Source organism: Rhizophagus irregularis, chromosome 13 (genome assembly GCF_026210795.1).
Source record: "Rhizophagus irregularis chromosome 13, complete sequence".
NCBI lineage: Eukaryota > Fungi > Glomeromycota > Glomeromycetes > Glomerales > Glomeraceae > Rhizophagus > Rhizophagus irregularis.
This window is the reverse complement of record NC_089441.1, coordinates 1545068-1557835: the sequence shown is the minus strand read 5'-3', so window position 1 is coordinate 1557835 and position 12768 is coordinate 1545068. Positions and strand designations below refer to the sequence as shown.

Sequence of the window (12768 nt, the reverse complement as noted above, 5' to 3'; positions counted from 1 at the left end):
ATTCTATATTCATACAATTTTATATGAAATATTTATATAAAATTTATTTAACTATAAATTATACATAAACTTATATTTAAATAATTCTATATTTATGCTAATTTTATACAAAATATTTATAATATTTCTACAATTATATAAAAAATAAATAAATAATTCATATGTATTACAGATTTATAAAAATTTATATAATAAATTTACATTAGATATATATAAGATTATAGATACTACATAGACTCTACAAAAAATACAACTCCTGATGTCTTCCATAACTCCCGGGTTTACCTCCCCTTTTTTTGTTGATACTTACTGTCCACCCGTCACTTTCACTATCCTTTTCTTCTTCTTCCTCAACCCCATCACCTTGTTTAGCCAACGAACGCTTTTTACCCTCTTTTACTGCGTCTGCAACTTGTTGTTGATATTTTTTGGCTACTTTCATTAAAATTAATTTTAATACATCCGACGCATAGATACAAACTTTAGTATGAAACAGTTGAAACACGCACAATTACAAAAAGATCATCAAATGTGTACTATAGTGGTCTAGTGATTTCTTACATAAACATTGTTGTTATTGTAGTACAGTATTACTAGTATTTACCCACTTTTATTATTTAAAGGACTCCATACAGAGTCGCACAACTTCGGTAAATTTCATTTCTGGATTCCGAGATTCTTTTTTTTTTAAAAAAAATTATCAAAAAAAAAAAAGAAATGTCATATAAATTTTGGGAAGCTGCAATCAACGATTATGAAAAATTGCTTAAAACTGGAGAAGGATCTGATGTTATTATATATGCTGGCGAGAATGAAAAAGAATTTCGTGCTCATTCGGTTATCTTATGCGTTAGGTCTGAATACTTTCGCGCAGCTTTCTCAAAGAACTGGACAGAGAAAAAAGACGGAATGCTTATTTTTAAAAAACCAAACATTGAATCCAACCTGTTTCAAATTATTCTCAGGTAGGCATATACTGTATATATTTCAAAAAAATATTATATTAAAATTTAATAATTATGTATACGCAATTTTTATTAGATTCATTTATTGTGGAGACATTGATTTAACAAAATTACAAGGTTTTGAAGTATTAAAACTTTTAATTGCAGTGGACGAATTGGATATTCAACCTTTAATTTCATGTATCCAAGAATACTTCTTAACTATAAATAAATCTGATTTCTTATACCAAAACCCTATAGAAATTCTTGAGATGGTTTATCAACATGAAAAATTCACAGATTTATGGAATTTTTGTTTTGATAGAGCTTGTGAAAAACCTGAAAAATTAATCAATTCTGATAAATTTATTAATTTAAAAGCATCTTTATTAGAAATGCTTTTAAAACGTGATGATTTTGCTTTGGATGAGATTATTATATGGGAAGGTTTAATTAAATGGGGTCTTGCCCAAAATTCTACTATACCAAAAGATGTTAAAAAATGGAGTAAAGAGCAATTTACAATTATGGAAAGAATTCTTCATATATTTATTCCATTAGTTAGATTTCATCACATTCCTTCAGATGTCTTTTTTTATAAAGTTTTACCTTATAAAAAATTGTTACCTAAACAACTAGTTTATGAGATTTCAGAATATAATATGGTTCCGGATAAAAAATCGACTATTAACATACAACCTCCTAGGAAACAAAAATTATCATTTAAATTTGATTCATCCCTTATTGACTTTCAACATTTCGCAATATTTGCCAGTTGGATTGATAAGAAAGATAATTTATATTATAATTCAAGAAATATTCCCTATAATTTCGATTTACTTTGTCGTGCAAGTAGGGATGGAAATGATATTAATCAATTTCATAATAAATATGATAACAAAGGAGCAACTATTGTAATTACAAAAGTTAAAGGAACAAACCAAATAATTGGTGGATATAATCCGTTTGCATGGGATTCAAGTGATTCAGCAAAAGCAACAACAGATAGTTTCATATTTTCATTCGCAGATAAAAACGACATAAGTACTGCAACAATTGGTCGAGTTAAGAAATCAAATGGAGCAATATATTGTTATAGTAATCATGGACCAGGTTTTGGAAATGGTTGGGATTTACATTACAATAATTATGATAAGAAATGGCATTGCTCAAAGCCATTTAGTTACCACTCAATTAATTTAACTTTCACAAACTTTACTGCAGATGATTATGAAATTTTCCAAGTTATCAAAAAATAATCAAATGACTAAAATGAGTGATATATTGCTTTGAGACTTATAAATACTACTAGTAGTGTATATTGACAATTTGTATACGGTATTTAAAATTCAATTAAATAAAAATATGAAAGGTTATCCCGTTATTTACATAATTTGTTAATTAATTTATTTATTTATTTTGATCAAATTATTTCATTATATATAATGAGGTAAATATCCGAATATATTTTGTGTTCCGGTTATTATTATTCGTTTTTGTAAAAAGAAAAAAATTAGTTTCACTTTTAATTATTATATTATTATCAAATAAATTTAGACGCAAAAGCACATATTATCTTTTCCAGATAGTGATCCGAAAATAATATTTTCTTAAAACATTAGCTTCATATAGATAATTCTTACATTGTTTGATAAACTTCGTTATTAGTCGTTGATGTGCGTCTCTTATTTAAAGTATAAAATGATGATAATGGCTCTATGAAGTCCTATTATATGTCAGATTAATAACTATAGCGACAAATTACTAATTTCATAAAACAAATAAGAAGACACTGGCTGTTGCAGTTTGTCTTATCAGTGTATTTAATTTTATTTTAGCAAAATATCATTTTTGGGAGGTATATTCACTATCGCAAATAAGCTATTGACTATTAATAAAGATAGACTAGAAATCTATTACAAACAACTAGTTTATGAGATTACGGAATATAATATGGTTCCGGATAAAAAATCGACTATTAACATACAAACTCCTAGGAAACAAAAATTATCATTAAAATTTGGTTCATCCCTTATTGACTCTAATCATTTCGCAATATTTGCCAGTTGGATTGATAAGAAAGATAATTTATATTATAATTTTGAAAATATTCCTTATAATTTTAATTTACTTTATCGTGCAAGTAGGGATGGAATGGATACTAAGCAATTCCGTAATAATTGCAATAACAAGGGAGCAACTATTGTAATTACACAAGTTAAAGGAACGAACCAAATAATTGGTGGATATAATCCACTTGTATGGGATTCAAGTAATTCAAAGCAACAACAGATAGTTTTATATTTTCATTTGCAGATAAAAAAGACATAAATACTGCAATAATTGGTCGAGTCAAGAATACAAATAGTGCAATATTTTGTGCTGGTACCCTTGGACCAGCATTTGGACCTGGTGCTGATTTGTATTGTACTAGTGGGAAGCAATGGAAATGCTCATCGCAGAACCATTATTACTCAATTAATTTACCTTTCAGAACGTTTTTTGCAGAAGATTATGAAGTTTTTCAAGTTATCAAAAAACAATCAATTGGCTAGAATTTGTATACAATAATTTAAATTCGGATGATGAAATTATTACGATAATAAATTATCCTATTTGCATAATCTCGGTTCTTATTTATTTATTTTTTTTTCTATTTTGATTATATTATCTTTAAATTTGCGTGATGAATCACATTGGTACCTTTAAAACCTCGAAACTTTAAAAATAAATTTCACTATGCAATCACTTTTATCTAATACTGTATTTGAATGATTTTGTAAATGATTACTATTCAATCGACTTCTGTTCTCCCACATAATCGCAAGTTCTATATCATATCGAAGAGCTGTTATTTTCCTCTCTCCCACCCGTATAAGACATTTCTGAGTTAATAATTTCGATCGAATCGAACAGGAAAGAAACATAAGATGGGAACTTAACTTTCTGAAACAGACAGATACGCTTTGGAGTTATAAATTCTTAAGAATTATTACAACTTCAATTAAGCTGTAATTTGCTTGTACAGTAGCACTATTATTATTCTGCTGTTACGATCATGAAAAGTAGTAAACTCGACTTAAAACTTTATTCTTCCTCTGATATTTTTCATAACTTATCAAAGTAATCAAACTATTTGGGCATGATTTGAAAAATTGCCATAACAACAATCTTAATGATGAAAAATGAGAGATAATATTCCGGCAAAAGTGAGTATAATGATTAATGAGGGTTGCTCTTAGTATTTTTTGAACGTATATTAAAGGGAACATTAGCAGTTATAACAGCGTTACCAGAATTAACGTATGTAAATTCCTAATTTTTTCTGTACAAACCATTCAGGCAGCATCGAACCACAGTACTTACACTATTTTTGGCCGAATAAATTCTGATTTATCACGGTAGATAGTGCCGTTATCTTCCAAATAATCTAATTGATTCATTCAAGCCAAGCAAATGTTGCTTTCATACTTTTCGAACTCTTGCGAGAGCTGTTGCTTCTAGCGTATAAGAGATAATACGTGGGAAAAAAAATGAAAAAAGGGGAATATTAATAAATCAATACTATATACATTTAAATTAATAGAAATAAAATACAGTATCGTACATTGCTGAAACTTCCGATTTGGTGACTTTAACGCCGCTTTAGGGTGTCCAGGATTTGACGATCATGATTTTATAGCGATTTTGGCCAAAATTTTGCGATTTTTGCGATACCGCGATTTTGGCCAAAATTTTGCGATTTTCGCGATACTCAAATATGATTGGCTATTTAGACACTATAAGTCACATGAAATCGTGAATGTATCGCCGATAATAACCATTGATAATCTCTTTTTTTTCGCTTAGTCATTTTTAATAAAATGGTCACGCCTCACATACGTTTGTCTCAAAGTGCCGAGTATCGTGAAAACTATATCGTACAAGAAAACAAACTATGGTGTCGATTTTGCAATGTAGAAATTGATCATGAAAGAAAGAACTCTGTAGATAAACATATTAAAACATTAAAACACCTTAATAATAAAAACAAGAATAATTCTAATTTGTTAATCCAAAGAACTTTACCTTCTTTTGAAAATACACTAAATGAACGAGAAAAAATTAATAAAGAGATAGTGGAAGCATTTACTTATGCAGACATTCCTTTGGAAAAAATTGAGAAATTAAAACCATTTTTATTAAATCATTGTAAAAATGGTATGTATTTTCTGATATTTCAATTTCAAATTTGCCTTTTTTATTTTTATTTATTAATATATTTTTGTTTATAGCGGGCTTAATTACTGGAGCAAATCAACTTCGTGAGAAATATCTTCCATTATCATATGAAATAGCGCTCCAAAAATTGAAAAATGATGTCATCAATAAAATTATTTGTTTGACAATTGATGAAACAACAGATCGTTGTGGCCGGCATGCTGTTAATATATTATTTAGTTTTGATAATAAAACTAAATTAGCTAAAACAGAATTTTTGTCTAATGTTAACGCTTCATCTATTTCACAATTTGTTATGAATACAATTCATTTTTATAATATTTCTTATGAAAATATTATTTTTTTTATTTCTGATAACGCTTCATACATGAAATTGGCGTATTCAAATTTATCTCCCTTTTTACCAAATTTAAAACACAATTGTTGCTTAGCGCATATCCTTAATTTAATTGGTGAAGCATGGGTGAACTTTCAAAAGTTTGAATTGGTTGACAAATTAATTATGAATTTTAAATCGATATTTACTTATAATTCACAAAGAAAAATTTGATGGAAGGAGCATTTATTACAAAATGGTATTGGATCACCTACTTTAGCACCCCTACTAGTAAAAACAAGGTGGAATTCATGGTTTTTATTTTTATGTTGGATTAAACCTTTATATTCTCATTTAATAACTTTTGTTACTGCAGAATATTCTATTAATCATGATTCAAAAGCTGTTCGAGATCTTTACACATTTTGTCAAAACAGAAGCCATGTTTTTTGTGTTAAAATATTTATATATTTTATTACATATAATAGCAAAAGGTAAGTGAATTTAATGGATTTAATAATTTTATAATAATATTACTAATATAATACTTTATTTATTTAGATTAATCAATGATTTGGAATTCTTTAAAATAAGAAACAAGGCTATAGCTCCATTTGTTTATTCACGAATAGTATCTCTTCAAGCTTTTTTATCATCAGGAACCAGGAATCCTCCAATTTCAAATGAAATATTCCAATTATTAAACGAAGAAAATCAAGATATTGCATCTTTTGTTTCATTATTTTCTAGAGCTTTTATATTGGCAAATGAAAAATGTGAGAAACATATATCTCATCATCCAGCTTTATTATTTTTCAAAGCAATACAATGTTTTGATCCAAGATTTATTCAATCTAATTCATCTAATCATAATATGGAAAATTATAGAATTATCAAAGAATTTTATCTTCCTACTGATACTTTAATACAAGAATGGGCTATTTACTGTGGACTTAATGAATCTATTGAAGAGTTTGATGATTTGGATTTGTATTGGCAAGGTAAAAGACATATATTACCAGAACTTAGTTCACTGGCTTTAATATATATATGGTTGCCAGTATCTGGTGTAGATATTGAACATAGTTTTTCTAGTTATAAAAGCATTTTATCAGATAGAAGAGTAGCGCTTAAAGAAGAAAATATTCAAATGCTTAATTTTCTTTATTTTAATCTTAGTAATAATGATGATTATAATAATGAATTGATGATTTATGAATAATATAAATGTATAAATTTATTACTTAATTGTAAATAAATAAATAAAATTTGTATAGAATATAAATTATTAAAAAGTTTTTCATAATTGGAATTATGTTAATTCTGGCCAGAATTATGGTAATTCTGGCTGAAATTATGGATCACGATTTTCACGATTTTTGTGATTTTTCACGCCTGATTTTTGGGCTATCACGACGTCAAATCCTGGACACCCTACGCCGCTTGTATGTTACCATCACATGACTATATGATCACGTGCTAGCGGCAATTTTTCGTTTTGACTATTCAGTTTCTTTCTCATTACTACACATCAGCTATATAGATGCTATAAAGAATTTTAATGATTTTTTTTATATATTTTTTATAGTGCAATATTTTCTTTAATTTTTATTATAATGTATTTTTATCTAATAATTCGAAAAAATTATACGATCAAACTATAATTATTAAAAAATAAGTATTAGAATTGCTAATAAATTCAATTGAATAATTTTTTAAAATTAATTAAAATAATTAAAATGCAAATTTAAATCAATCAATAAAAGATTAATTCAGTTTATTGTAATATTATCATCAGGAAGTTTTAAACAGGCGTATAAAGGTATTTATTAACATTGTATATCTGATATTATTAACATATATATTTTAAAATTTAATTAATTTAATTGTAAAATATTGTAAATTTATTTATCAAAAAATTAATTCCTCTTGTTATAATTGGATTGCCGCGGATTTTTAAGCGATCAACATACTAAATTTCCGTTGACATAGCGCCCCTGGTGACACAACCATAACAAGGTGGGAATGCAATCAAATAAAAAAAAATACGGTAATTTCGTGAAATTTACGAAAATACCGTTTTTATACTCAAACCCTATAAAAAAAATGAAAGGAATGGTTAGCAAACCGTTCCATAATAATAAAAAAAAATAAATAATAAAACCAAGATTCATATTCGTACCTTACGAATCTTGGTTCATCATTAGTCAGAAATCACCCGAACCTATAAAAAAGAAAAGAACGGTTATTAATAACCGTTCATAGTATTTTTTAAAAAAAAAGAATAAAAAATAAAACCAAGATTCATAGTACGAATCTTGGTTCTCTTTTTCCGTTCGTCGGAAACCCACCCGATCCTATAAAAATCAAAGAAAAGAATGGTTAGAAACCGTTCATAATAATAAAAAACAATTAAAAAAAATCAAAATTCGGAATAATTACGAATCTTGGTTCCTCTTATTTTCGGAAGACCACCCGAACCTAAACAAAAAAAAAGAACGGTTATTAATAACCGTTCGTAATGTTAAAAAAATAAGAAAAATAAAAACCAAGATTCAGAATACTTACGAATCTTGGTTTTCCGTTCTTCGGAACTGAGAAGCCTTCCCGAATCTATAAAAAAAAAAGAACGGTTATTAGTAACTGTTCGTAATGTTAAAAAATAAGAAAACAAAAACCAAGATTCACATTCGTACTTACAAATCTTGGTTCCTCTTTTTCCGAAGATCGGAAGCCCACCGAAACCTAAAAAAAGAAGGGAACGGTTATTAGTAACCGTTCCATAATATTACAAAAAAAAAACAAAAAAAAATAAACCAAGTTTCGTACTTATGAAACTTGGTTTTTTCCGTTCTTCGGAAGACATCTGAACGGCCGAACCTACAAAAAAAAAGAGAAACGTTCAGTTAGAACGTTTCTTAAAGGAAAAAAACAAAAAAAACGGAAGTTTCGTAACAAAACGTACGAAACTTACCATTTTCCAAAACTCTAAATCTCGAAGTTGACTGAACCTACAAAAAAAATAAGAGAAACGTTCGGTTAGAACGTTTCTTAAAGAAAAAATTAAAGAAAATAAAGTTTCGCAACATCTGTTGCGAAACTTACTATTCTACTACCCCGAAGTCCGATACCTACAAAAAGAGAAAGAAAGAAACGTTAGTCACGTTTCTTCAACAATAAAAAAAATTCAAAGTTTCGCAACGGACGTTGCAAAACTCACCATTTTACCCGGGAACCCGTAGACCTACAAAAATAAAAAAAGAAACGTTAGTCACGTTTCGTTAAAATAAATTAAAAAAAAATTAATTTAGGAATTTCGTTTACCTTCGAAATTCCGTCCGTGAATCATCCAGACCTAAAAAAAATAAAAAAACGAAACGTTAGTCACATTTCGTTAAAAACAAAGTTAAAACAATTTTGAAGGTTTACCTTCAAAATTCCTGTCCGTGAGCTGTCCAGAAAGCCGCGGTCCTAAAAAAAAAAAAAAAAACGAAACGTTAGATACGTTTCGTAAAACAAACAAAAAAATTTAAAAAAAAATGAAACGTTTTTTAACGTTTCGTTAAAAAATGAAATAAAATAAAAAATCAGAACGTTAGCTAACGTTCCGATTAAAAAGAAAAAAAAAAGAATGTTTTGAAACGTTAAAAAACGTTTCGTTAAAGAATGAAAAAATAAAAAAAAATCGGAACATTAGCCAACGTTCCGATTAAAAAAATATGAAAAAAAAAATTATTTTCGAAACGTTTTTTGACGTTTCGTTAAAGAAAGTTAATTCACACGACTTATTTTCATATTTTGAATATCTTCACCATTTTCAAAAGAAAATATAAAACTATCACTTGCAGGGTATTTTCTATTAGAATTTGTAAATCCAATTGGATTATACCCTCCGTAAATTTCTGTTGATTTTTTTTTTTAACTAATACCAAGCAAGAACCTCGATAATTACATTTAACATGAAATGACTTCGAATTAATTCCATCCTCGCTACCACGATAAAGAAGATCAAAATTATACTTGTCACTGGATGTTATATTGTTTAAATCTTTTTTATCGATCCAACTAGCAATTATATTAGCTAGTTTTGAATTTATAAGATTTGATTCGATTTTTAGTTTTCCAATTCGTGGCGGTAAGATTTCGGGTTTTGACAAAGTTTTTTTATAATAGAATTCTTTAAATATGGAGAGGAATAGCAGCTTTATAAGGATGAACTTTATCGTAAAAATCTGCGAGAGAAATATCCATAAACCGAATAAGAGGAATAAATTGACTTATAGTTCCCTTTAATGCTTCGTAATCATCTTCACTCCATTCTGTTCTATCGCTTCCCAAACCAGAAATTTGTTCAATACCCCAATTAATTAAAAAATCCCAAGCAACAATTTCTTCGATCTGCAAGTCGTCTTGTTTAAGTAAGTTATAAAGAATATCTTCTTCAAGTGATGGAAAATTTTTTGAAGTAAATAATTGTGAATCTTCACTCATACATTCCATACAATAATCCTGCAATTTTTCGCAATTTTCAAGTTTAAAAGTTGTATAAAAAACATAAGCGAAATTTTGTTTTATCCAAATCGTCTGTTTTTTAATTAAATGATCTTGAACATAATTAAATAATTTTTCGAGAAGAAATTCAGCTGATGTGATCAAAACTCCGAAAATATCTTCTCCAGATTTCTTACATAAATCAGCTTCACCCGTATAAATATACCTAATTATATTAAATTGATTTTTTTTTAAATGGAAAGTGAAAGGGAAAGTAAAAGGGGAAAATGGGACGAAAAGGTAATGGGAAATGAAAGGGAAGGGGAGAATGAAGCAAAAAAAAATTAAGCTTTGCTAAAAAAAGCTTAATTTTTTTTGCTATACCGCAGTCCGCAGCGGTAATTAGCTTCACGTGATATACTACCCGCAGTTTGATCAGTCTAACTTTTTTAAACTTTTTTATCAACGAAACTAATCATCCCCCTTTCGCTCTTTACCTTTCATTCTCCCATTTCTTTCCTTCATTTTTCTCTTCGTTCCTTCTCCTCTTCATTATTTTATATCTTATTTTTTTTTAAAAAAAAATTTTCTATGTTAAAAAACTGTCTATAATTTTTTTTTCCGTTAAAAGTTAATTTAAAAAAAATTTTTTTTTTACAGTTTTTTTAACCATCATATTTTAATTTTTTTTATAATAAGTTAAATTTCAATTTTTTTTCCCCGTCCTTTCCATCTTTTATCATGTTTTATTTAAAAAAGAGTTGAAGAGAACCACAAAAAAAATCAAATTCTATAACGATAATGAAACATTATAACATTTCAATTTTTTTTCTTTTTTTAGGCGGTTCCCTTGGTCTCCTATGCGACATTTCGTAAGTTTTAGAAAAAAATTTTTTTTTTCTTTAATTTATTTAACGAACAGTTACTCACAGTTCATTTTTTTCTTTTTCAGGCAATTCTTCGGATCTCTTTGGTTGCACGGGATGTTGTTTTCGGTAAGTTTTTTTTCTCTGTTATAGTCTATTATTTTAACGAAATGTATGTTTAACGTTTCAAACTTTGTCTTTTTTTTAGACGGGCCTAGTCGCATGGGAAAGGAAATCGGGACTATATTTATTTTCAAATTTAATTCATTTTTTAGGTGACTTTTTGGGATGCGTAAGGTGAGATTTTAAATGGATATTTTTTAAATGAATCTTTTTACGAAACGCTTACTAACATTTTGTCCTTTCATTTTTCCTAGACAGCAAGTACTTCGGGATCTTGGACGCACAGAATTTTGCTTTCAGTAAGATTTTTTTTTCTCTGTTTTAGTTTATTATTGTAACGGAAATTATATTTAACATTTCGAATTTAATTCTTTTTTTAGATGGGCCTTGACGTACGAATTTTGTTAAATTTTGGAAGTTCTCTTTGACGGGTTTAGAATGCAGATTTTGGTAGCAAAATGAATATGTTTTTTAATTTTATTTATTTAACAAAATGTTTCTAACATTTCGTTCTTTTCTTTTTTTATTTAGACGAGCCTGGATGTGTAAATTCGGTAGGAAATCAAAGATTTTTCGTAAACGTGTCTGAAACGTAAATTTCAGGTGAGTTGAAATATACTTAAATATTATTTATTTTAATGAAACACCTTCTAACTTTCATCCTTTTCTTTTTTTTAGTCGGGATGCTAGGATTTCTTGGTGAGAGAAATCAGAAGCTTTTTTTTTAATTTTGTTAGTTTTGACGAATCTAACATTTCATCTTTTTCATTTTTAGTCAGATCATGGCTAAAGAACGCGTGGAATTTCGGTAGGGACTAACCTTTATGATTTCTTTTTTTTTTAATGGAACAGTACTAATGTTTTGTTTTCCCTTTTTTAGACGGCTTATACTTCGGATCTTTGAAAGCGTCTTCCTTTTTTTAGATGTCCGAGCATGGATTTTTTTGATTGGAACTTGGAACGACAAATTTTTTTGATTCAGTGAGTTTTCGTAGTTGGCGGCTTCTTTGATTTTTGTATGCAGATTTTGGGAGTTTTAATTCATTTATTTAATGAACTGTTACTAACAGTTCTTTTTTTTTTTCTTTATAGATGTTTCTTTGGTTTCTTGGGCATGTGAGATTCAGTTGGTGCTTCTTTGAATTTTTTACTAAGATTTTTAATGAACTTTATTACGCGTCTTTTTTTTGGATTCGGTTACTTGGATTGAACTGGAATTTTTGCTTCTTTGGACTTGATTGATTGCTTGAATTTTGCTTTGTAGGTCTTCCACTTTAACTTCTTGTAAATTCTTATAGAACTTAACCAATTTCTTTATTTTGTAGGATTACCTCTTGGATGTTGAAATCGGCCTAAAGGTATATTGAATAAGGGAATGAGCGATTTGATTTTTTAAACAGGTGAAAGAAATGTTAATTGACATTTATTTCTTTGTATTATAGGAATTCAACACTTGGACAACGAACTTCAACTTGAATTGTCCGGAACTAATATTTGAGGATAAAATTATAATTGAGTATTATTTACCATAAATGTACTATATGTTTACCGTAAATGTACTATATGCTTACTACAAATGTAATATATGCTTACCGTAAATGTACTATATGCTTACTACAATGTAATATATGCTTACCGTAAATGTACTATATGCTTACTACAAATGTAATATATGTTTACCGTAAATGTATTATATTTTACTACAAATGAAATATATGTTTACCACAAATGTACTATATGTTTACCGTAAATGTATTATATTTTACTACATAATTACTACAAATAAAAGTTATATTTACTACACAAT

The 12768-nt window shown here is 27.8% G+C and overlaps 2 protein-coding genes across 2 annotated transcripts; both read right to left on the bottom strand.

Moving 5' to 3' along the window:
* Positions 1-238: 238 nt before the first annotated feature.
* OCT59_004932 (uncharacterized protein) lies at positions 239-442 on the bottom strand (the record flags this gene model as incomplete). The annotated part of the gene is made up of 1 exon (XM_066138037.1): positions 239-442. One exon carries the CDS (start codon positions 440-442, stop codon positions 239-241), a length of 204 nt encoding a protein of 67 aa, XP_065997222.1.
* Positions 443-9660: 9218 nt separating this feature from the next.
* On the bottom strand, positions 9661-10525 carry OCT59_004931 (uncharacterized protein; the record flags this gene model as incomplete). Its single annotated transcript, XM_066138036.1, has 2 exons — positions 9661-10198; positions 10470-10525. The coding sequence occupies 2 exons, from the start codon at positions 10523-10525 to the stop codon at positions 9661-9663; spliced, it is 594 nt and encodes a 197-aa protein (XP_065997221.1).
* Positions 10526-12768: the final 2243 nt, after the last annotated feature.